A 23,801-nucleotide genomic window follows, 5' to 3' on the forward strand; every position below is an offset into this window, starting at 1 on the left:
AACAATAATGTGCTCCATAAGTCATCGTGGCAAGAACTTGGTTGGAGAAACAAGCTATACCTCCAGGCATTATTAACGACTCCAACACTTACTCAGGTGCACAAATGCATCATAATGTAGCTCTCGCTGGGACAAGACCTGGTAATAAAGTGATCACTTTACAATTGAAGGACAGATTTCAGTGCTTGAAAATACTTGAGCATGACACATAATGTGCGTGTTGCATGCTCTGTCCTATTAGTTGTAGGCAAAGGGGGCTCTGAGGTGGTAGTGCAGACTGATAATGACCTACGGGCAGTACACCTTGACCAGTTGTTGAGGCAGAGCTGCCACTGACAGGATGATGAACCTGTATTCCAAACACACAGTAATTTAAAGATGGGAACTTTTTCACTGTTTTTCAGCCTGTAATGCAACAGGGTTTTTTTTGTTTTTTTTTAGATAACGTGTAAGATGTGCATATGTGCATTTGTGTTTGTCAGCATGCATTTATTTATCAGTCCTTTCTGAAGTGGTTGGATTTGGAGCATTTTTTCCCTTCAGTTTGTTTCTTTCATGCAAGAATGTTCCGTTTTCCTGGAAAGATAACTTTAGTACACAGCTCGCGCATCCTCTCGCAAATTAAAGTGAGATATTCTTGTTTTAAAGGTTGTGTCTGTAGCGCTGTCTCAGTGGTAATCTACAGTATGCTGTATGTTCCTCCCTGCTTCTGCTTTGTGATGATGCAGAGACTCGGTCGGCTTTTAACAGCGTTTACTCACCTTTTCTCCAGATAACGAGTCCTCGTCCCTTTGCTAAATCACTGGAAATATTCCAACATTCTCCGCAAGCATCGCCAATCATTTCCAGATGAAATTACAAAGCAACACAGCACGCGCTGTGATAATAAACCTATGATACAAACGGCAGGAGTGAACCAAGCAAGGCTGAAAGAGCGAACTAAAGGCCACTGCGCCACTTTTTCATTCTTTTTCCTTTGACAGTTTGGATTTTCTCCTACTTTCTTATAAAAAATAAATACATAAAGGATAGCATAGCATCAAGTCAGACGAGCTTCTGGGATATTGATCTGATCAGTTAAGTAGCATCAGTTTCAGCTGCTTTGCTGTTAATGACATTAACCCTTTAAGACCTAGTATAGGGAGTGCAGAATTATTAGGCAAGTTGTATTTTTGAGGAATAATTTTATTATTGAACAACAACCATGTTCTCAATGAACCCAAAAAACTCATTAATATCAAAGCTGAATGTTTTTGGAAGTAGTTTTTAGTTTGTTTTTAGTTTTAGCTAATTTAGGGGGATATCTGTGTGTGCAGGTGACTATTACTGTGCATAATTATTAGGCAACTTAACAAAAAACAAATATATACCCATTTCAATTATTTATTTTTACCAGTGACACCAATATAACATCTCCACATTCACAAATATACATTTCTGACATTCAAAAACAAAACAAAAACAAATCAGCGACCAATATAGCCACCTTTCTTTGCAAGGACACTCAAAAGCCTGCCATCCATGGATTCTGTCAGTGTTTTGATCTGTTCACCATCAACATTGCGTGCAGCAGCAACCACAGCCTCCCAGACACTGTTCAGAGAGGTGTACTGTTTTCCCTCCTTGTAAATCTCACATTTGATGATGGACCACAGGTTCTCAATGGGGTTCAGCTCAGGTGAACAAGGAGGCCATGTCATTAGCTTTTCTTCTTTTATACCCTTTCTTGCCAGCCACGCTGTGGAGTACTTGGACGCGTGTGATGGAGCATTGTCCTGCATGAAAATCATGTTTTTCTTGAAGGATGCAGACTTCTTCCTGTACCACTGCTTGAAGAAGGTGTCTTCCAGAAACTGGCAGTAGGACTGGGAGTTGAGCTTGACTCCATCCTCAACCCGAAAAGGCCCCACAAGCTCATCTTTGATGATACCAGCCCAAACCAGTACTCCACCTCCACCTTGCTGGCGTCTGAGTCGGACTGGAACTCTCTGCCCTTTACCAATCCAGCCACGGGCCCATCCATCTGGCCCATCAAGACTCACTCTCATTTCATCAGTCCATAAAACCTTAGAAAAACCAGTCTTGAGATATTTCTTGGCCCAGTCTTGACGTTTCAGCTTGTGTGTCTTGTTCAGTGGTGGTCGTCTTTCAGCCTTTCTTACCTTGGCCATGTCTCTGAGTATTGCACACCTTGTGCTTTTGGGCACTCCAGTGATGTTGCAGCTCTGAAATATGGCCAAACTGGTGGCAAGTGGCATCTTGGCAGCTGCACGCTTGACTTTTCTCAGTTCATGGGCAGTTATTTTGCGCCTTGGTTTTTCCACACGCTTCTTGCGACCCTGTTGACTATTTTGAATGAAACGCTTGATTGTTCGATGATCACGCTTCAGAAGCTTTGCAATTTTGAGACTGCTGCATCCCTCTGCAAGATATCTCACTATTTTTGACTTTTCTGAGCCTGTCAAGTCCTTCTTTTGACCCATTTTGCCAAAGGAAAGGATGTTGCCTAAGCCCATATTTTAATAATATGTATGCATTAAGTGCATAGTAATTACATAAATTGCAAAAAATGCAATAAACTACAAAAAAATTGGAAGGTCCTTAACTCATGATGAGCTACAAAATGACCTCCAGCAGGACACCGATGCTGATGTCTCCAAAATGATCAGAAACAGACTTGGTGGCTTGACAGTGAGCCCGATTGGCATTTGCCACAGCATAGAAGAATTAGGGCCCCCACGGGCCCCCTCTGCTTTTCCCAGGTGAGAGCAGGTTCACCCAGAGCTGCCTGCTACATGGTTCAGCATGGCTGGTTTGGTGACTGCTATTAGGTCCATCCATTCTCTTTCACTTGTTCAGTTCACAGTTGTGGAGGGCTGGATCCTATCCCAGCTATTGTAGCAAGACACAGACCCTGCCACAGGGACACAAGCATTCATACTCACGCTATGAGCAATTTAGAATCACCAGTTAACCTAACCCCAACAACGAGATGACTTTGGACTGTGGGAGGGAGCCCATGCAGATGTGCAAACATGGAAACTTCACACAGAAAGATCCTGGACACATGGTGGAATCGAGCCCAAGAACCATCCTGTTTTAAGGCGGTGCTAGACACTACCCGTAGGTATTGGCGTGAAGTCCTTCTCAGACCTCAGAGGAACCCAGGACCCACTGCACCAGTGTAGTCTGACACTGGTGCAGTGGGTCCTGGGTTCCTCCTGGTGCACAGCATTGCCTGGCCTCATGTGGCAAAAGTAAGCAGGCAGTAGTAACTGGAACTGCAATGAAAATCCATCATAACAGTCTTTCATGTCACTCTGCTCCATAAACTTCGGCTTATTGTAACACAGATTTGTTACTGTTCCTAGTCCTGACTTGTTTTACTTGTTTAGGTGTCACGATGTGTGTCTGTGGGTTAAAAGTGTCGCTTTAGAAAGACAAAAAGTTTCCCCCACGTTCAGTTGTCAGATTGTGATCCACCCCTCCCATCTGCTGCTTCAAGTAAGACAAAAACAAATGTTGAGAATTATTATTTGTAAATACACTTTTCCCCGGGCCTGTTTTCAAATAATCACTCCTATTTTTAATGCCGCGGTTGATGTTGCCGAGCCCTCGAGGTAAGCGGCGGCAGGAGAGGCTGAGTGTCGCTGAGCTGCTGTGTTCTCACCAGCAATTATTCATCACCAGTCTTTCTCCATCTCTCCTTTATTCTTTCTCTCCCTTTAATCTCTGTGTCTGCCACTCCCTCCCTCCCTCTCACTCACTTCATGTCTCCTTTTGTTGCCATCTCTCACTCTCCTCTTTTCACTTCCTTCCTGATCTGTTTTCTTTTCTTTTTTGAGTCATGGCCCATCTTCATGTTTCTTCCTTTCCCCCCTCATGTGTTGTTCATCCACTCTTCTCATTTAACCCGTTTTTTAAATTTTTTTTTGCTGTTGCCCCCCCCCCCCCCATGTCCCTTATTTTGTGTCCCTTTCCTCTTCTCATCTATTTCTGTCTTTGATCCCTCAACTTTTTCCTCTCTCCTTCTTTTCCTTTCTTCTTTCCATACTCCTCCTTTCCATTTTCTTCTCTTTCATCTCCACGTTCCCTGCATCTTTCTCCCCATTTCCCCTCCTTTCCCAGTTCCATTCGTCTCTCTCTTCTCCTCTGTCCTCTTTTTTCATTCCTCCCATATTCCCTTTCACACACAGATCCCTCGTCTCATCTTTCACATCCTTCCCCTTTTTGTTTGTCTTTCCCCTCCCTTCCTTTCTCCTTCTCTTCTCATGTCTGTCTCCCCTCCTTTTTGCTGTCCATCTTTCTTTGATTCTTTCCCTTCCTAATTATTTTCCTCCATACATCACACACTTATGTTCATCTGTCATTTCTCAACTCTTCTGCTCATATCTCCTCTTTCCCTGATTCCTGGCACCCCTCTTCGCTTTGATGCTCCTTTCTTCTTGCTTTTCTCTAATCTTTCCTTCCCTTAAATCCTTTCCTCGCTCTCTCTCTCTTTTTTTATATCTCCTTTTCAGTTTCTCTCACTCTCCCCCCTCTTCCTCCCACTACCTTCCTTCCTGTCATCTCACCTTTCCATCTCTCTTTCTCTCTCTCACCTACTCTTGTTTTTAATCCCTGTCACGTCTGTTCTCCTCGTTGTTTCGGTCTTCTGTTGCCTCTCTCTTAATCCTTTTTTTCTCGTTGTCCTCTTTTGCCGTTCCCTCTCTGATTTATTTCTATTTATTCCTTCTCTTTTCTGCCTCTTTCGCATCCTAAATGTTCCCAGTCCCACTCACTTAATTCCTTTCTCTCTTCTATCCTCCAATGCACCTCCTTTCTGCCCCCCTATCTATTCATCTCTCACTCTGTTTCTCTTCTCCCTCCCTCCCTCTCCTTCCCTACCTCTCTCTCCTCACTACCTGCTCCGACCCTGTTCTCTCTCCGCCCGAGGAGCTCCTATACGGTGTAAACAGATGATTAGGTGCTGTCCTTTGATTCCAAATCTTTGACTAAATCCCTCCTGATCATTATGACAGGCTGCACACTCTGCTCTGTAGCAGCTGGATGATAATAAAACTTTTTATCATCCAGACTTTTTCCTCTCTTTCTTTTTTCCTCCTTCACATTACAGCAATGCTGTTTATGAAACCATCCTCCCCTCTCCTCCTCCTCCTCCCTCTCCTCCTCATCATCATCTGAGTCTAATTCCGAGTAAGCAGATATTGTTTGCAGACTTTACATGCGTCTGCCCATTTTCGGGTCATCCAGACTTTATTGCTTACATCAAACAGTCTAATGTAATTATCTCTCCTCAGCTTTGATTCGGCTGGTTTTTCAGCAGAGCTGTCAGGGACAATAACGTCTGGGGGGGGGAAGAGAAAAAAAAATCCTCCCGTCGTGTTTCAAATTTGCTGAACAAAGGTTACACGGTGAGATGGAATTCTCAGAAATGCTGCATTTGTGTTTTTCTGTCACAGACGTCTTTTTTCCCTTCTTCTCGTGTGTCGTTCTGACACATTATGACAATTAGTAAATGTTTCTCAGGGAAGTTTCTTCCATCGGTCCGTCTTTAGTTTCCTTCTTTATGCTGGCTTGTCAGATTCTGACTGATGCTGATACCCACCCCTCCACCCTCTTGTGATGTTAAAGGACTTCACTCATTAACAATCTGCAATAAATCCATCATGTGAGGAAAATCCCTGTTTGCTCATGTGCTGTAGCTCCCAAACAAAAGGCCTTTAATATGATAGCTTGTCCAAGATGTTGCCAGTATCGCAAAATGCCAGTAAAGTAATATGTCTGCAACAGTGGATGAGAGGAAGTTTCTAAGATCTGTGACATCTGGTTGATAAAACTTGCCCTTTGTGATATGACAGGAAAACCTACACGTAACAGCAGCTACAAGCAGAAATGTGTCATCATAAAATGAGTAGAAACAACTCTGTGACCAGTGGGAAGCAGCTCACATCGATCATGGGCTTGTTTGTCTTTATGATGCTGCTTTGTCTTGTAACTAATATGCTGAAAGTGTTTGGAAGTGTCTGCGTATGCACATGCCTCAAGTAAACAAACTTTTTAATGTGGAAAAATTGCAAAATTTGAAATAAACATAGCTCTCCACCTTCAAAGCCTTCTTCCCTACAATGCCTCCACATTACTGGTTCAATAGGGTTTAAAATGGTAAGTAGCAGCCAGGTCCTGCTAATCAAAAGCACTTGATTAATTGCTTATCAGCAAGTGTGAGCACTTCTGTAAAAGAAGATGTTTTGACACATTTCTGGACTAAAGCATTCAGGTTTGCGTCAGCACAACGCTCCAATCTTCACTAGATCTTCATCCTGAGCTCAGACTGTGCAACGCTCAGAAACTGCAAAAACCCCAAACTTACATCTCAGACTCTACAGGCCTCAGTTAGCACGTTACATGTTAAAGTTCATGTTCAAGTATGGCTTATTTTTGAAATATGGCAAGGAGAAACACTCTCATCTTTAAAAAGAATCTGCCAACACCGTTTACTTCAAGTACCTCAAGTATCTCAAGTACTTCAAAAGTAGAGATGTTCGGTCAACATGCATTGCACCACATTTGGTGAAAACACAGCATATCAGCACAAACATCCTACGGTAATTTTCAACACAGTAGGAGAGGAGTAATGGTTTGGACTCGTTTTGCAGCCACAGGTCCTGAGCACCTTATAGTCACTGAGTTGACCATGAATATTAAAGTAATCAGTGACCTCAACAGAAGCAAGATTTTGACTATTTTGATATTTCATTATGGATTTTATGGTCCAGTGGCAACAAAAACAGCTTGCTGACCTCCGATTTAAGAGAATCTGTTTCTTCACTTAGCATTTAGTTTGTTTTGAGCCTATTTTGATCTCTTTAAATGTAATAATTCTACAGTTGAGTTTAAGTAGCCATAAAGTGTCACAAGTCAGTAAACACTCTTGCAGATATTTGTTTCTGAACTTCAGAAGTCAGTTTAGGACGTCGTGCAGTACTTAGCTGCCCGTTGGTGGTCAGATTTTTAGCTTTTTATCAGCCTTCACTAGCAGCAGCAGCAGCAGCAGCCACAGAACTAACAGCTCCAGTATGTGGGACAGCAGGAGGTCTGTCCCACATAGCTGTTGACCCAAAACATGGAGAACGGCGCCAATTACAGCCGCAATATGCAAAGCACAGGTGGCGCACACGTGCAGCTGGAGTCTCAATTTGGAAGGATGATGGGCTAAAGGCTTTTTCTTTAGCCAAACAGCAACTTTCAGAAGTTGTGAGGTGATTTCTAGTTATATTTGGCTACTGTCAGGCTTTTTTTGTGTGTGTGGATTGCTGATTTTCCAAAAACCACAGCATCGAGTGTTTCTGTGGCTATTTCCAGCTGCAGTGTGCCTCACCTCAGCTGCCTTACAAACACATCCTTGCATTATAGCCTTAAGGTATAGAGTAGTTTAGAAGAAACACCAATTTGCTCTAGGTTTATTTACACCAGGGGTCTCATTTATTAAAGTTTCCTGATGCTCAAGTTTGGGCTCAAAGTTGTGCTTTGTAAAGTTTTCATGTCAGAATTAACTCCTTGGTGATTTTCTCTGACATATCAAAAGCAAAACTTTGGATAAAATCCTTTTTTATTTTTACTCAAGGTATGAATTTTATAGACATCATATATATGGTATTCACCATGTAGTATATACACTGTACTATAACATCTTTGCAAATCACGCCCTGTGTGTGATGAAACATGGATTTTTAACTGGATGCTAAGGGGGAATACAGAGAGCTGAACTCAGATCGAGGTCAACAGTCACATCTTGTCAAGGGACCCAGAAATTTCTAGACAGGTGGAAAAAAAGTCTCTTCCCCCCTTTTACAAGAAAGTGGTCAGAATTCACCTCCATTTACAATGTCATCTTTATTTCTGGAAGTGACACATGTCACATCAGGGATTCTGCCAGCGCAGACGAACAGGGAGCAGGTTGGTCGGTCACCTCACGGCACCGCGATGCACGCTGACTGATAAAACACAGGACAAATCAAAACAGGACGCTCAGCTGGTGACACATCATGATATGAGACAGAGGCTTTGTGCAAACCAACGGGAGCCCTCGGACTCGCTGACGTGTCGAAACGTACATAGATGAAGGTGATTTTTCTTATGCGAAAACAAAAGCGCCAGTTCACCCAAACGACAAAACAAACACACCACTTGAATGCAGAAGTGATTTCATGTGTCAGCACTGGGCACACATCTTTTTATCCTCTGCAAACTCCACAGGAATGTGTCCTTCCATCAGCAGTTAGTCGTCATTAGTTACTGTGGATAATCCCAGATTAAAACAACACCAAACAGATACATTTTCTGTTTGTTGCTCCATTTGCACCGAATTCATTAATGGGGCCTCTGCATATATAATATATAGTTATACGCCTTTTTTTTACAAAACATTTGACTAATTTGAACAATAAAAACACATTTTAATTTAACTTAATTGTTAATGTAACGTTTACTGATACTTAGTTAATCATATTCCACTAAAACAGGAACTTTTGAGTTATAGTAAATGCTTCCTCATCTTTAAGAAGTCAGTAAAAGCAGCAAATAGTTTTTTTTAACCATTAATAAATCCACTGTTGTACAGTTTGAGTACCTATATCTTTCTCTGAAACTGCTGTCGGCAACACAATGTTTAGCATATTGGGGAGAGAAATGTCTGATGACTGTGCACGAGCTTTTAAGCCTTTTCTGTTTGAGCTGACTTTTACCAGAAACTGCCTTCTAAAGTCTTTGTACCCTAACTGCTCGGCTGTAAACAACTGGCAAACATACCGACCAGCTGGTAAATGCAGTGGAGTATTTAGCTTATAAACACATTTCCCTTAATATCCCTAAATGACAATTATATGTAATTTAAATTAAAACGTCTTCCAAGGGCCAGACTATACTAGATATCATCTGCATTACATTTAAAAGTATATTTCACCCAGCACCCTCTTTTACTCTCATAGTAAACGTTTTTGAAAACATCTAGAAAAACAGAAAATGAAGACATGTTTGTAAAAGTAGAGCTATCGCAGAGCATTTATACTGGATTGAAATGGATTTTGACAGGTATCCATAATGAACCGACCAGTAAGTATTCTCTTCTAAAAGCTGCGAAAATAAAACCAAAACCGAGCATCGCATTAGTTCTGGCAGACCGCTAAGTCGAGCTCAGCTAGTAATCCTGGCTGCAGTGCCTCTGCAAGCCACTTTGCAACACACCTCCACTGCAGCTCCTCCTTTACTCCCCGCCTTCTGGCTATTCAAACCTACACACCTGAAGGGCAGGGATGTGTGCTCTCCCTGCTTTAAGCTTTCCATGTAAGTGCACATAAATGGGCTGCACTATTTTCACTAAAGCGGTCTTCTATATATCCATGTGATTTTTTGAGAGTGAGAATATTTGTGATTTGAGTGAACTGGTTCTTTAAGATAGTACAACTGTTTCCCCACACCTGTTAAAACACACTGAAATGACATGAGCATCACTTGTGTCCTCGTAGAATTCGCCCAGTAGAACGTCCTTATCCGGAGTTTCTTAGGTCCATCATTTCCTCATCGCAGCTGATTTTCATTGTGTAAAAATCAGCATTGTTTAGCAATGCAGGTGAATAAACTGTATTCTATGGCAGTACTGAAGGTTGTCCCTACACCCCACAATATATTTCTCGAGCGCCTCCTGTAGACATGTCCGCTCCACCACGCAGAGCTGTGCTTTTACAGTGCAAATTCTTCACCGTCCCACGCTGAACGTAGATTCCCTGCAGGTAGCAGGCGAGTTACTGCTTCCATCCCACAAAGACGGATGCATCCAACCATCCATTCAAATGTGCACCGACTAAAGCCAACCGTATCCCTCTTTACCAGCAAAGCATGAATGGTCCCAAACTTGTCAATACACATCTGCATTTTCTGCAACAAAGTCCACTTACTTTTGAAAAAATATAAACTTGTCTCAACCTCTTTCCACTTCACACGATTGTGGCTTTTTTAAAGTTCTATAAAAGGAACAGATCCAAGATATTTTGTAGGCCTTCACACTTAAAGCTTAATGAATGACTATATGAAGAGTCCCCTTCCAAAGTGAGGTATCCACCATTTGAAAAAACATGTACAAAGTACATTAAAGTAGGTCCTTGTTTGATGACATAATACACTTCTATCTTCTTTGAATGTTAAATTTTAAACTTAAATTTCGTATTTTAGATATATTTATATATATTTATATATTCTTTGTTTTGGAAATGAACTCTTCATACCTGAAACATGGAGCACGACAACGATCAAAGAATTTTCACTGCGATTTGACTCGATGTGCTTCCATCTAACATCCCAGGTAGCAAAACAACAGTTCGAAATTTAAAATGTGCGTTTCGAAGAAATAAAGAGCGAAGCTGAGCACACACACACACGCACACACACACACTCCAGCTTAAATTTCGTGTAACACGTCATCACAGTTCATCTGCGAGAAAAGTCTTAACATTGAGTATTTTTCTTTTACACCAAGGAATGTTCAAGAACAAAAGAAAAGAAAAGAAATTGTGCTGTTTCATATGTATATATTTAAGAGTTTTCCTGCACTGGGTCATCAGTGTCTTTTGCTGTACACCTTCTGATCTCGCTCGTTTTCACCGTTTGGATGTTATTTTCAGATGAAGTGAAGTCTGCTTGTATGTGTGTGTGTGTTGTGTGGAAAAGTTTATGTTTGGGCAGGTGTGAAGCAGGAAATGAGTTGTGTACTTCCTCTTGAGCCCCTCCCCCCTCCCATGGCACTGTAGTGGTACACACTCAGGTGGTCTTCGCAAGTGTGTGGGCTGCACAACACATCTGCTCTCAGTCATGATTCACAAATAGAGATTAAGTGATTTTTGTGACAGAAAGGGAGAGGGGAGTAGGGTAAGACGAGGCTGACCCTTTCCCTCACCGTCACGTGACACATAGAAAATGGCTGTTTTTAGGTTGTGTTTTTTTCATCTGGTGCCCCAACCCCTCCCCCTTGGATCTTGACATTTGTCTTTGGAGGCCGGGCAAACCGAGGCCTCTTACAGACTGGAGAGCAGGAGGAACAGCAAGCCCAGGCTGAGCAGCGGCATGGAGAGGCAGACGGGCTCAGCTCCGTGGTCCAAAAGGCCCGGAGAGGGAAGAGTGGAGTCTCCGTCATCGTCCCACAATCTGTCGTTCTCATTTACCTGAAAGAAAACATGTAAATCTGTGTCTGAAACATCCATTTATGTTTAACAGGAATACAACAAAATCTGTTGAAACATATCTTCAGCGATTTTATGACCAACTATGTGGTTATAATGGCCGAATTTTCCGCATCCACAGTTGAAAAATAAGATAAGCAATGCCAAGGACATAGCCACTTATCAACATGATGCAATTTCACAGCAAGAGAAGCTTTTTTTTTTGGCTGCAGATGTATTCAGAGTAAACTCTTCAATCATCATCATCATTTTTTCCCCTTCATTCTCTTGATATTCTCCTTGAGCTTGTGTGGGTTCCCTCCGGCTTCCTCCCACAGTCCACAGACATGCATGTTAGGCTGATTGGTGATTCTAAATTGGCTGTGGGTGGAAATGTGAGCGTGTGTCTGTCTCTCTGCGTTAGCCCTGTGATATACTCGGCACCCGATCCACGAATACCCAGCCTTATGTCAGCACACATTAAATCCAAGCCCCACCATGACCCTGAAACAAATAGTTCATCTTGGGGTAAAATACTATTACATTTAAATTAAACAAGTTTTAACCTTTCAACATCCATTAGGTGAGCTTATAACAGATAAACTGTGTCACCAATATGTATGAAACTATGTATTAAAAAGAAATTGGATAATGAAATCACAACTTCCTGCTTGAAAATGAGCATTTAGAATTTAATCAAACAAACAAACAGGATGAAAATGCGTCAATCAAAATATTTAATTAGAAATGGGTGTTTCCCCCCCACTCCTACCTCTCGTACCTCATTTGTGAGGTACTACAGACTGGAGCTGTATTGCTTGACAGTTTAAAAACAATGTGACAGGATATTGTTTGGTCATATCTGCTGTTATGACTCTGAGGCAGCTGCCCAGAATTAATTTACAGATTCAATTAACTTTGACTGGTGTCAAGTCAGTCGTATGTTATCCAAACCTCATTTGACATTCGACTATCAGGTGACAAAACGTTTATGTTCAACAGAGTCTCTTTACCGTACTGTTAGCTCTGCTGTGGTGAAAGGATGATACAGACTGTTGAAACAATTGCATGTGGGGCACACCGTTCAGAGGACTCGGGGCAAAAAGATATCATTTGGTTTTTGGCCATTTTTCTGCAGCTTTTCCCCTGGAACTAAGTAAGTGGCCTACTTAGCTTGTCAAGTTTATTTATATCTGTTGCCAGACTGTCAATTATGTTATCAGCATTATTTTTTTGGGTTCCCATTTGGAGCATAATGCATGGAACAAATTTCTTTTCCCTGATGTAAATTACATAATTTATAAATTTCTCCTCATTATTAAAATCTGCAATACTGTGTGCATGTTTAATGCAAAACAGGCTGTTCACATTAAAATTTATGTCCAACAGAATTCAGTAGTTGTTTGCTTTATGACTGCATGGTATGGGCTTTGTTAATGGGGTTTACAGAACCTGGTAATGGTGTGAATGAAGAAGCAGTTTCTGTATGTTCAAGGTGATGGTGTACACACAGCACGAAAAGAAAACCATCCTGGACACTCCAAAGCCAGCGACAACTCAAACCTCACAGTTATGTGATCCTTGGATGGTCGGATTTCTAGAGCTGGAAAGTCATTCTGCTGATTTTGCTGTGTTTGTGTGCTGTACAGTTGGTATGTAAAAACAACAATGGGTATCTACAGACTTTTTTAAACTCATAAGTCTTTAAAAAACATACAGTGATTCAGTCATGATATCCTTCAATTTTAAGTTTCACATATCAGGACATAATAAAAATCAGCTGGTCCTTAGCATGTTCTGAAATTGTCTGAATACAATCTAAGAAAAACAGCACAGGACATATGACACTGTTACTGTTTATTCAACAAAAACTAAACCCCAAAAATCTGCTTGAATCAGTCAAATAACTTTTTCAGTCTCCCACATGATTGCAGAGGGATTTTGGCCTAATCTTCGTTGCTACTTCCCACAATAGCACACCAAACAGGGTGAAGTCTTTGACATTGCAACATCTTTTTCTTTCTCAGCTATTCTTTTGCAGATTTGCTGCTATGCTCGGTGTCATTGTCTTGTTGCATGACCAAATTTGGACCAATGTTTAGCTATAAATTTAACTAACCTTAGCATTCAGAGGAGTTCAGGTCTTACTATACGGCTGCAAAATAAACCCAAATCACACCCACTCCACCACCGTGCTTTACTGATGGCACAAGGTGTTTTTCCTGATGTGCTGTATATACATCTCCTCTGTGGTTTCTTCAGATGCAACTTTGCAAACCTAACCTGTGCTGTGTTCATAATTTGTACTTGTTCAGTCTTTTTCTGTCACAAACTTCCACATTCAGCAGATGGCCCCGCCCCTCCCTGAGCCTGGTTCTGCCAGAGGTTTCTTCCTGTTAAAAGGGAGTTTTTCCTTCCCACTGTCGCCAAAGTGCTTGCTCATAGGGGGTCATATGATTGTTGGGTTTTTCTCTGTATCTATGAAGCGCCTTGAGGCGACTTTTGTTGTGATTTCGCGCTATATAAATAAAATTGAATTGAATTGAAAATTGAATTGGAAACATCTGACATGCTAACTGAGGGCTGTAGAGCACGAGATGAGTAGAGAATGAACAATGCTTCTCCAAGACCAATGCTGTCACTCAAATGGTTAGGGGGTGAGGGGGAAAGAGAAAATAAAGAAAGTGTAGCAAGATAGGAAAAAAAGATTAGGGAGCGGGAATAGAAAAATTCAATGACACGCTGCGTTTCTGTGGAAACACTTGGAGAGTAAAAAGTGGTGAGTGGAATTAATCAAGTGCATTTGATTAGCAGCACTGGCTGCTACTTACTCCCTTTAACTCCTATGGAAACAGTAAAGGTGTACTTAGATTTCCACGCACTGCTTTTGTATTTTTCCCTCAGTTTTTGTTAAATAATTAAGGACATTTTGTAATAATTCATGTGTTATTGTGTTTACTAAATGATGATTTTACCAGTTGATTTTTTTAGTCTTATTAACTAAAACCTTGATGTACTTTCCTTTTTTTTCACCATGGCTGACCTGTTTGTCAGGATTAATGCTTATAAATGTTTTTATCTATGTGAAAGTGAAAAATGTATCAACAAAGAATTAACAATTAACCAAATGTTTGCTTTAATCTGACATGTTCTTGCACTTTCTGAGTTTCATTTTGTTTGGGTGGCAAATTATTATTATTTTTTACTAATTCCTGAACAACATTACATTTCAAAAAATGTCTTTTTGACGTATTTTAAGAACATAATTATTTACGTATAGATACTTTGATTCACATTACTTTTTGCTCACTGTGTCATCCGTAGGTTTGGTATTTTGTGCTCCAGTTTCATTTGTTTACCTTTGTTTAAATCAATTTATATCACTTACTCTCCATGTGTTCTTTTGTTTTGCTTTTTGCTTGGCTATGTGCTCAATCGATCTAATGACAACACTGCAATCAATAAAGTTAAAGCAAATGTTAAAGATGCTTTAGTTCACTCGTACCCCCTGGTTAGTCTCCGCTGAGCTGGAGAGCCCGGTCAGTGTATTGACTTAATGAGTCAATAATAGCTTGTCACAGGATATAAAGCACATATAATATAGAAACCACAGCATGAGCATGCTTTATCTTTTATCGGGCTCATATTTCCTGCAAAACTTCATATTTAGACATTAAAAATATCTTTACTCAGTGCCAAATACTGTTGGGGAGATTGTGGCTCAAGAGTTGCGAGTTCGCCTTGTAATCGGAAGGACAGTCTCGGTCATTGTGTCCTTGGGCAAGACACTTCACCTACCGCCTACTGGTGATGGACAGAAGGGCCGATGGCGCGATATGGCAGCCTCTGCCCCAGGGCAGCTGTGGCTACAACTGTAGCTTGCCTCCACCAGTGTGTGAATACAGACCATTTACCATTTAGCAGCCAAATTTCAGGCATATAGGGGAAAGGGGCAGTTTTTCCAGAGATTCTGGTATTTATTAAGTAAAAGCAAGCACACAAGTGAGTTTAAAAGGCAAAGAAAAGCTTCTTGAATTTTGTTCTTGATGCTTCTTGACCCATTGAGGACACCTAGAATTTAGATGCTCAAATAAAGAAGTGAATTTTCTGCACGAGATGCCATATAAACTCTCTTCTCAACTTCTCTGTGACCTGGTGCTGTGTAAATTATCCAGACTGTGTAAATCTCATCCATCTGTCGCTCCCACTAAGTTAAAACAAACAATTAAAGATATCTGTGGCTTTATGACCCGACTCTCGGAGAGGCCGTCTCCATTAGCGCGTGTGTTTGGAGAAGGCCGTACGTCATATTTTCAGTCTTCCCTCTCGTCTCACCTGAGTAGGTATCTGTGCCCGCAGAATGTTCTGCTCTGTTTCCATAGCGATGCCCGGGGCAGTGGTTGCCAAGTGTGGGCTATGGTTGTCCGTTGCTGGACTGGACACTCCAGGCTGACTGGCCCCCGTTTTCACATCCGATCCGTTTCCAAAGGCCTGAATGGCATTTTCTGGAACAAAAGAGCAGCCGCAGATACACTGACACGACTGGAAGCTTAATAGAAACATTCATGCTGAAAAATCAGGAGACTTTGATCATTTTTACATGAGTCATCACCTCAAGTGTTCTTTTGCTTTTTTCTCCTGCATAACTCTTTTGATTGTGATTGGCCACTTTACAGCTACGTACAAGAGGCCCAAAATTGCAAGGTGGTCAACTTTGCATTGTGACTCATCAGGCTTGTTGAGCTGAAGCATTAATTTCACCCTGGATTTGGCAGTTCAACACACAAAAAAGAAAGAAGAAGCAGCTACCACACACACAGGAAGGAAAACCTTAGTAGTTTAGAAAGAAACGTGTAAAATGTCCCTAAATAAGCAGTGAATGCTTCAGCCACGGTTCAGTTTTCAAATTTACACATCTTGGTTCTGTGCTGGGTCACCGGTGTAAGGAGCTACCTGTGTTATTCACACCTGGGGAATCAGTTTCAGTATGTTATTCCTCAGGCGATAAAAAAAGCAAACTTGTGCTCTGTCTGCTCTTAAACAAGACAGAAAGAAAGAGCGTGTGAGCCAAAACTCACTTTTTTATGTAAGAGACATAAACAAACTATGGAAAAATGCCTGAGATACAGATGGAGGCTTTGGTTTTAATTACGTCAATCTGTGAGGTAAGGGCTCCAGCAAGTCAGATGTAATGCAGGAACATATAACAGCAAAATGAGAACTATAATTACATTATAAAATAATAATTAATTAATTCCCTGCAAGCATGCCTGGTTGCTAAGTCTCTTAGCTACCACTTTGCTATTCTAGTGTACTGGTTTTCCTGCTGGTTTTCTCCAAAATAAAGATGTATCCATAAATCTCACAATATTCACTGTTTATTATAAGGAAATCATTGCAAAATAAATAAATAATGTGTTGCTTCTGGTTGCAGTGCAGGTTTGCAAGGCCAAAAAGTATCCACACTACACAATTATCACCTTGGTAAAGTTGTTCGTGTGAGACAGCTGACTAAAAAAGAAGGGACTGGTAGTTAGGAAGTTATGGTGTGTGTAAGTGAAACTGACAGTTAGGAACAAATTATGGTGCATGTGGAGAGAACGGTGGTTAAGTATGAGGCAAAAAATACCGTGTCTGTGAGAAGGAGTCGTATTATGTAGAAAATAGCGGGAGAAGCTGAATGTAAGGCAGATCTTGAGCAGCAGTGCATAATAAGAGTTGTGCATGTGTCTTCTAATAAGTGTAATTATCACCTTTGTTGTTCTGGGACTGGATATATAAATGATGTAAGTGCACAAAAAAGACACGTGCATGTTTTTTCTACCACACAAAGTATTTATGATAGAAACAGTGTGCAGACTACACACACAAGTCAGATCGCACACACGCTTTTTCGAGAGAGTCAGGTCTGAAAGTCTGGAACTAGAAATTTAAAACAGAATTTAACATGAAAATTAAACAAACAAGTATTCAGGGCTTGAGTTTCTTATATATATTATATTTCTACTTGCAAACACACTTACTTATATTAATATGCTTAATTTATCCACATGGACTTCACTGCAAAGAATTTAGTGTCCACTAAATTGTATGAGGCCACTGTTGTTATCATTATTATTGGTAACTGCGACACTATAAATAGCTGAAGCCATACTTAATGGTTCCCTTGTGTGAACGGACGTACTTTTTAGCCTCTCTTTTGTAGCACTCATTTGTTTTCTCTGAATTTACACAGACTTGCACATCTTCTTTATTGTTTTCATTGCCGTGTTTTATAACTTGTGGCACAAACAATCCAAATAATAGGCAGACGGAGTCTCTACATTTATTTTGAGGCCAGAGATGGGAGTGGAAATGAGGCTTGTGCACAGAATGCATGTGCACGTGTGACCCCAAGTGTCTGGAGGACTGAAAACACCTCCTGCAGCAATGGTTGGAACCAGCTAGGAGTTATCTTAGCTTGAATGGTGCGGCTGTGTGTGTTGAATTCATTGAGAGAAAATTTGATTTACAGCATTTTTCTTTGTTGACTCAACATTTCTGCTTCATATACATTTTGAGTTTTTTGATTCTCCTTCCAAACATATACCAGCTCCAACTTTTTGGTTTCACTTAATCAGGCATCTTAAGCAATAACCCAGAGCCTTAAATCCTTCTGAGTTGTACTTAACAACGGATCTAGTCCTGGAACTAGAAGTCCTATATGCTTTGTTTAAATTCATGCCTTGTGCAATGTATAATCAAGACAGACTTTATATGTACAATGTTTGATTTTATGCACAGTGATTGATTTTAAAGTAAGGTCAAATTACACAAAATTATGCAGCAGGATTTTCATATTTTCCAGTGCTTTAATTCACTCAGTAAAAACCAAGGACATACACTCTCAGACCCTCTCAACCTGGCAGGATTCTCTCTTTAGTAAAATAAGAGCACCACACAGGGTCATGGGCGGTGGAGCGCCAACGCACACAAACCATCACAATACATGCTGAAAGTGCTCCACTGCAGTACTACTAGTGAAATGTGGAAATTAATCTCATTGTGAAATGTTAGAAATAGATGAGTGTGTTAGACGGAGGGGTTTTAATGCACAAACTGATTGGACAACATCTGTTTTTAATAAAGGACACACCTGTTGTGACTTGTATGACAATGTTATGAAAGAGCAGAGGGGTAGTTGTTGATTAGTGAGAACAAGAGGGTTCATTGATTGGCATGGGTAGTTACTGGCCCCGCACTTAACACTTGAGAGGAGAACGAAGGGCCAACGCTGTGCAAAGTTTCTCTATACGGCATAATTAAACTTGCCTCAGTCCCACTTGAGAATACACTGAAGTGCAGCGTCCTCTGCATACGGCATCGCAAGTTGGGAATGTGAAGTAATGACTAAACACAGAATAGCAGCTGAGTCATAACATCCAATCAGCACACAATGGTGAGGTTAAATAGGTTTTTATGCGTTAGCCGGCAGCAACAGTGAGCAATTATGTTTAACAAAAGCACAAAAAAGAAAAGTAAAAAGGTCTTTGATGCTTTTTTTTGTCTTATCGACCACCAAAAGCGCTTTACAATTCAAACAGTCATCGCCCACAAAGTGATTTGATTTCATATTATCTTTATCAGTATGGGGGTTCGGTATCGTGCCCCAAAGAGTTCCGATTACAGGATGACCCAAATGTTTTTGTCATCCACTGACACCACCAGCACCAGCTTGTGTCAGTTCAAATGCAGATTTGATCAAAATTGTAATGGTAGCATTTTCTTATAGCTGTAAGCTTTTAAAATGTGTTTGATAGATGGTTGGGATTCTGAAGTACTGTATATTTATCCGTACTGTATAAATATCGAATGTCACACAGCGTTTTTAACTAGCTCACACTAAGTGGAACATTTAACATCTAAAGAGCCAGACACTGGATGTTAACATCACGTTTTCAGCGACTTCAGATGTGAGAAGTTATCCATCCAGCAAAGAAAAGATGCTGAAAATGATGCGCTAACAATCATAATGTTTAAAACGTGAAATGTGAAGTTTTTTTTAGTGTCGTTAAACACAGCAGGTCTTAAAACATTATGTCCCTTAATGTGTTGGTTGGTTGAAAAGGGAGACTCAGTATAGGCACAATGCCACCTCTATACAGCTCTAGCATGCAAAAGATTCTGACTGTCCAAAGCCTGAATCAGCTCCTCAAGCAGCAAACAATGAGTCATTATACTATCAGAATCTAAAATTTAGATACAGATTTATATGAATTGCATAAATGAATTTTCATTTTTAAAACCACTGGCATGTAATACTGGTCTGTGTACCTGGAGAGGATGCAGTACAGTATGGCTCTCTACTCTAGTGCCAATAAAATGTCAGTCAAATGGAAACCACAGTGGAATGTAAGAGATCTACTAAAATGTAAGTTTAGAAACAAATGTAACTTTCTTCCTCTATTTTTTCTATGTTTTTCACACTTAAATGTTTCAGATCATCAAACAAATGTAAATATTACACACAGACAAAGTCTACTCCACTTTGTCAGGCAGGTCCTATTTAAGCGATTTCTTGATGGAGAACAGGTGTGGCAGTAATCAGGCCTGGCTGTGGCTAGAGAACTTGAACTTCCAAAGATGTGATAATATTTTAAGACCAATTTAGTTAAAAGCTTTCTCAGGATGGTGTGCCCTAGTGAAGGACAAAAGAAAGAGAGGAAAGCTTAAAATACTATCAGCTCATTAAAAGTATTTTGAGTAGCAGGAAAAAAAAATCTCTGAAAGACCTGACACGTGATCTGAGAGATGCATCTGGCCTTTCAGTTAATCTATTATTTGCTAAAGCATCATCAGAAAAGGTCTCAGTGGAAGGATGGCAAATGCAGATATGTTAAATTACACAAGAACTGTACTGAAAATCAGTGGAAACAGGTCGTCAATATGCAAGGAGGCCAGGAAGGTACAACTCCAAAACACGGTGGAGGCTCTGTCGTGGTTTATGGCGACATTCAACCAGTGGTGTTGGTAATTTTGTCAACAAGTGATTGAATCATTTCTGCAGAAAAAGTATCACCACCCTTTATCCACTATATAATACCTGGAAAACATCGAATCTTGAGCGCACCGTGTATAAATTGATACCTGTAAACCTCAATAAGTGAAGCAATGCTGTAAAGAAGAGTGAGCCGCAAAGATAAACTGATAAAAATATCAATTACTTCAAAAAACTACTTCAAGTTAGTAGTACTGAAGGTGCTTCTACAAGCTACTGAGTCATGGGGTGTACTTAGTTTGACAGAGGGCTATGGAGTCGTGTGAAAACGCACTTTTCCACACAAATATACAAATGTGTACTTCCACAGACTACTGCCTGCCATCCATTGTCATCAAAATCTCTTGTCGGCAAATTTATAATGACTAGAAAAATTCTGAGATCTTTTTCTCTTTTTGCAGGAGCATAGGAAACAGATGTTCAAATTTGGATGTAATTCAGTCAAACAGATGCTGTTGATATTTCTGTTTGAATACTCGAGTGATTGAAACAGATAACATTTCTACCTTCACTGTCTACCAGAAGTATGCAGTAAAATTACAGGCGCGTAAAATACAGACAGAAATGTTTGGTTAGCAGAGCGTTGACACAGAGCAAGAAGGTGGAGAAAGTCAGAGACGGCAGACATGGATACTGGACTATGAACTGGTTCCCTTTAATGTATTTAAGACCCTCAAATATCTGTCACCTTTCTGTAAAGGTTTGACAAAATGATCACTGATTATTTAAAAGGACCATAAGAAGCCTGTGACTGCGAGGAATATCACATTATATTTCCTGTGTACAATTTACTGACTGCTGGATTTATAAGGAAATTCATTACATCAAGTTGTTGGATTTATAGCAACCAGAATGAATTATGACCATATAATGAATTAATATTCTATAGGCATTCATTCTCATTTGGCTAATGGCTTACTCAGCAGCAATTACGTTTTCATGAAAGTCACTTCAATTAAAATATGCTCAAAATAAAGACATGACTGTCAGATCCATCAATTAATAACCATAGCTTATACTGTAAGATGAATGTGAGCATGAGACATGAAAAACCCTCATTTTCCAGCTGTTCCTGAGGGGGAAAAAACCCCAGAAGCGACTCACTGAATTTCAGTGATGTGAATTCAGAGTCTTCAGCGGAGTATCAGCGTGTGACGCACAGACATTGATTTCTCACAGGATCATAAACAAATTGATCGTTCCTCCTGAGATAGTTTGCCTCTGCAAAGAAAATTCTGCAGCAGTCAATGCAGCGCCTTGACTTGAGCATCAGCATCGAGCACTGGAGTTGCTGGAAGGGTGACCTGTTTGTTCCTTTAGCCCTGCAGCTAATTAGGGAATGCATGTTGCAACAGAATCTCAATGAATTGACAGTGAGAAGAAATCAAATACTGATCCCATTTGAGGCTATATATACATATATGAGGCTGTGGACTACCATGCTAATGGTGCTGTGGGTCATTAGCATTGGTAGGACAGGTGGGAAAGTGTGCCAGTGCGCTCAAAGCGTGCAGTTAGGGTTCGGCAGCGCACAGCAATTCCCTGGCAGCGTGATGGATGAGAGAAGCGAAGGATGCAACTCCAGCTGCTCGCCACCATGCCTCACCACCCGCCATCACGCAGAGATGAAGTGCCAATTGATATCTTTAGTGGTAAGCTGTTGTGACAGTTTCTTTGTAAATGTTTGGCCACGGCTGTTTAAGCACAGCCATCTCTTCCACTTTTAAGTTTCCTCCTGAGGGCTTTTTTTCCTCTTTTACTGACTTCACAGGTTCCCTGGGGCATTAATGCAGAGCCCATCCTATGCATGCCCCGGTTCTGTCCCCAAACTCCCCAACGTATTGTTGGCCACCCTGACTTTTCCCTGTTATAATACCAATTCAAGTTCCAGAAAAGATTTTACATAATTGCAGAAATAAAATTAGCTTCACCTCCATCTGTCCTCTCTTTTTTTCCCCCTGCCACGGACAGAATGAAGAGGTCCAGAGCTGCTGCTCTGCATAGTGATGCGACTATTACTGCCGTGATGAGGAAGTAAGGTGGGGTGACAGCTGTTTTTAAAACCTGACTGAGCTCGCTCCATACAGGGAAGGCTTTTTTTCCCCAGCAGTTTCCCCCTCCCCTGTCTGCAAACAACTGTATTCTTCCCTGCCACTATTCTCTCTGTCCGCCTCATTAGTTCGGAGGCAGGAAACCAAATTAGGCTCAATTACAAAGTCATCAAAGGCCATCTGAAGTCCTGTCTCAGCAAGCAGGCCCCAGCACAAGGGCGGGGTTGTGCGCAAAATAACGGTGGATTCAGCTGCAAGAAATTTACACACAAAAAAGACAAGGAGGATTTATTTAACCGATGATGATGATGTCGCTGTCCATTTGTAAAACTGAACGATCACTGAAGACAGGAGAGTCTTCCCCTGTACTCAAAACGAATAACAATTCTTTACACGCTGTGATTATACAAGAAACATGGGAGAAAGCAAACAATGAGGAACTCTCCCAGGGTGCATTCATTTCCCCAATTATTGGATCCAATCCAAACTCGCTTTGTCAATTCATTACGGACACTTTCTCCCCCCAAAAAAGAGGTGTTGTCTGCCCGAGTATTAGAAGAGCAACTAAATTCCAGCTGAGATGAGTGTGACATGCACTGCTTTAAGGAGCTTACTGTAAACAGCACACGGGAGCTGCCATAGCAAGTCTAACTCCTGACTGCAGGATACCCGTGAGGAGTTTCACTGGACAGCAAGACATCCATCAGCCAGGTCTTACCTGTAATCTAATTCATTCTATGGAGAATTGGTAACTTTGAGTTTTAAAGCGAGATTTTAATAAAGGGCAACATGGTGGCACGGTGGTTAGCACAGTTCAATTCCACCACCAGGCCGGGGTCTTTCTGTGTGGAGTTTGCATGTTCTCCCCGGGTATTCTGGCTTCCTCCCACAGTCCAAAGACATGCAGTTAGTGGGGATAGGTTAATTGGAAACACTTAATTGCCCGTAGGAGTGAATGCGGGAGCCCTGCGACAGACTGGCGACCTGTCCAGGGTGTACCCTGCCTCTTGCCCTAAGACAGCTGAGACAGGCTTCCTAAAAAAGATAAGCGGAAGCGAATGGATGGATTTTAATAAATATCCAAAGGCCTGTTTTTTAAAACTGCTGAGACATTGTTTTCTGTTAACAAGGTTTGTTTGAATCTTCATACTTTGTCTTATTAAGCATCCAAAATTGCAAAGTTGCTTGGTGAACATCTGCTGCCCCTGGGTCTACTGCTGTATAGCTTTTTTTCATCATGGTTATATTAATTGTTTCTGGGACTCGTCAGCTGGTCAAGCGGAGTTTGAAAAGTTTGAAAAAATTGTGACAGAAATACTATCTAGTGTATGGCTCATCTCACTATCTTTGACCAGCTATTAAATCCTTTTATTATTCCCTGACATGAAAAATCAAGTGTGTATTTCTGCTTTATTGTGCAGTGTAAAGAATAAACAGGTGCGTGGAAAGCTGTGCAGTCTGAAACGAGTACATTTGCAGGCTTTAATCATAGGTGTTGAT

The 23,801-nt window shown here is 40.9% G+C and overlaps 1 protein-coding gene across 1 annotated transcript in view; it reads right to left on the bottom strand.

The window, feature by feature from the left end:
* Positions 1–7,605: 7,605 nt before the first annotated feature.
* Positions 7,606–23,801, bottom strand: part of gfra4a (GDNF family receptor alpha 4a) — a 156,124-nt gene continuing 139,928 nt past the window's right edge. The window contains exons 7-8 of the mRNA XM_085441489.1: positions 15,549–15,718; positions 7,606–11,216 (exon numbers count right to left, since the gene is read on the bottom strand). Coding sequence (XP_085297615.1) covers positions 11,070–11,216; positions 15,549–15,718 — 317 coding nt within the window. The 3' untranslated portion in view covers positions 7,606–11,069. The remainder of the gene's footprint in view (positions 11,217–15,548; positions 15,719–23,801) is intronic.

The sequence above is a fragment of the Copadichromis virginalis genome, linkage group LG19 (genome assembly GCF_057382275.1).
Source record: "Copadichromis virginalis isolate Kocher_CV1m ecotype Utaka linkage group LG19, C_Virginalis_male_GT1.1, whole genome shotgun sequence".
NCBI lineage: Eukaryota > Metazoa > Chordata > Actinopteri > Cichliformes > Cichlidae > Copadichromis > Copadichromis virginalis.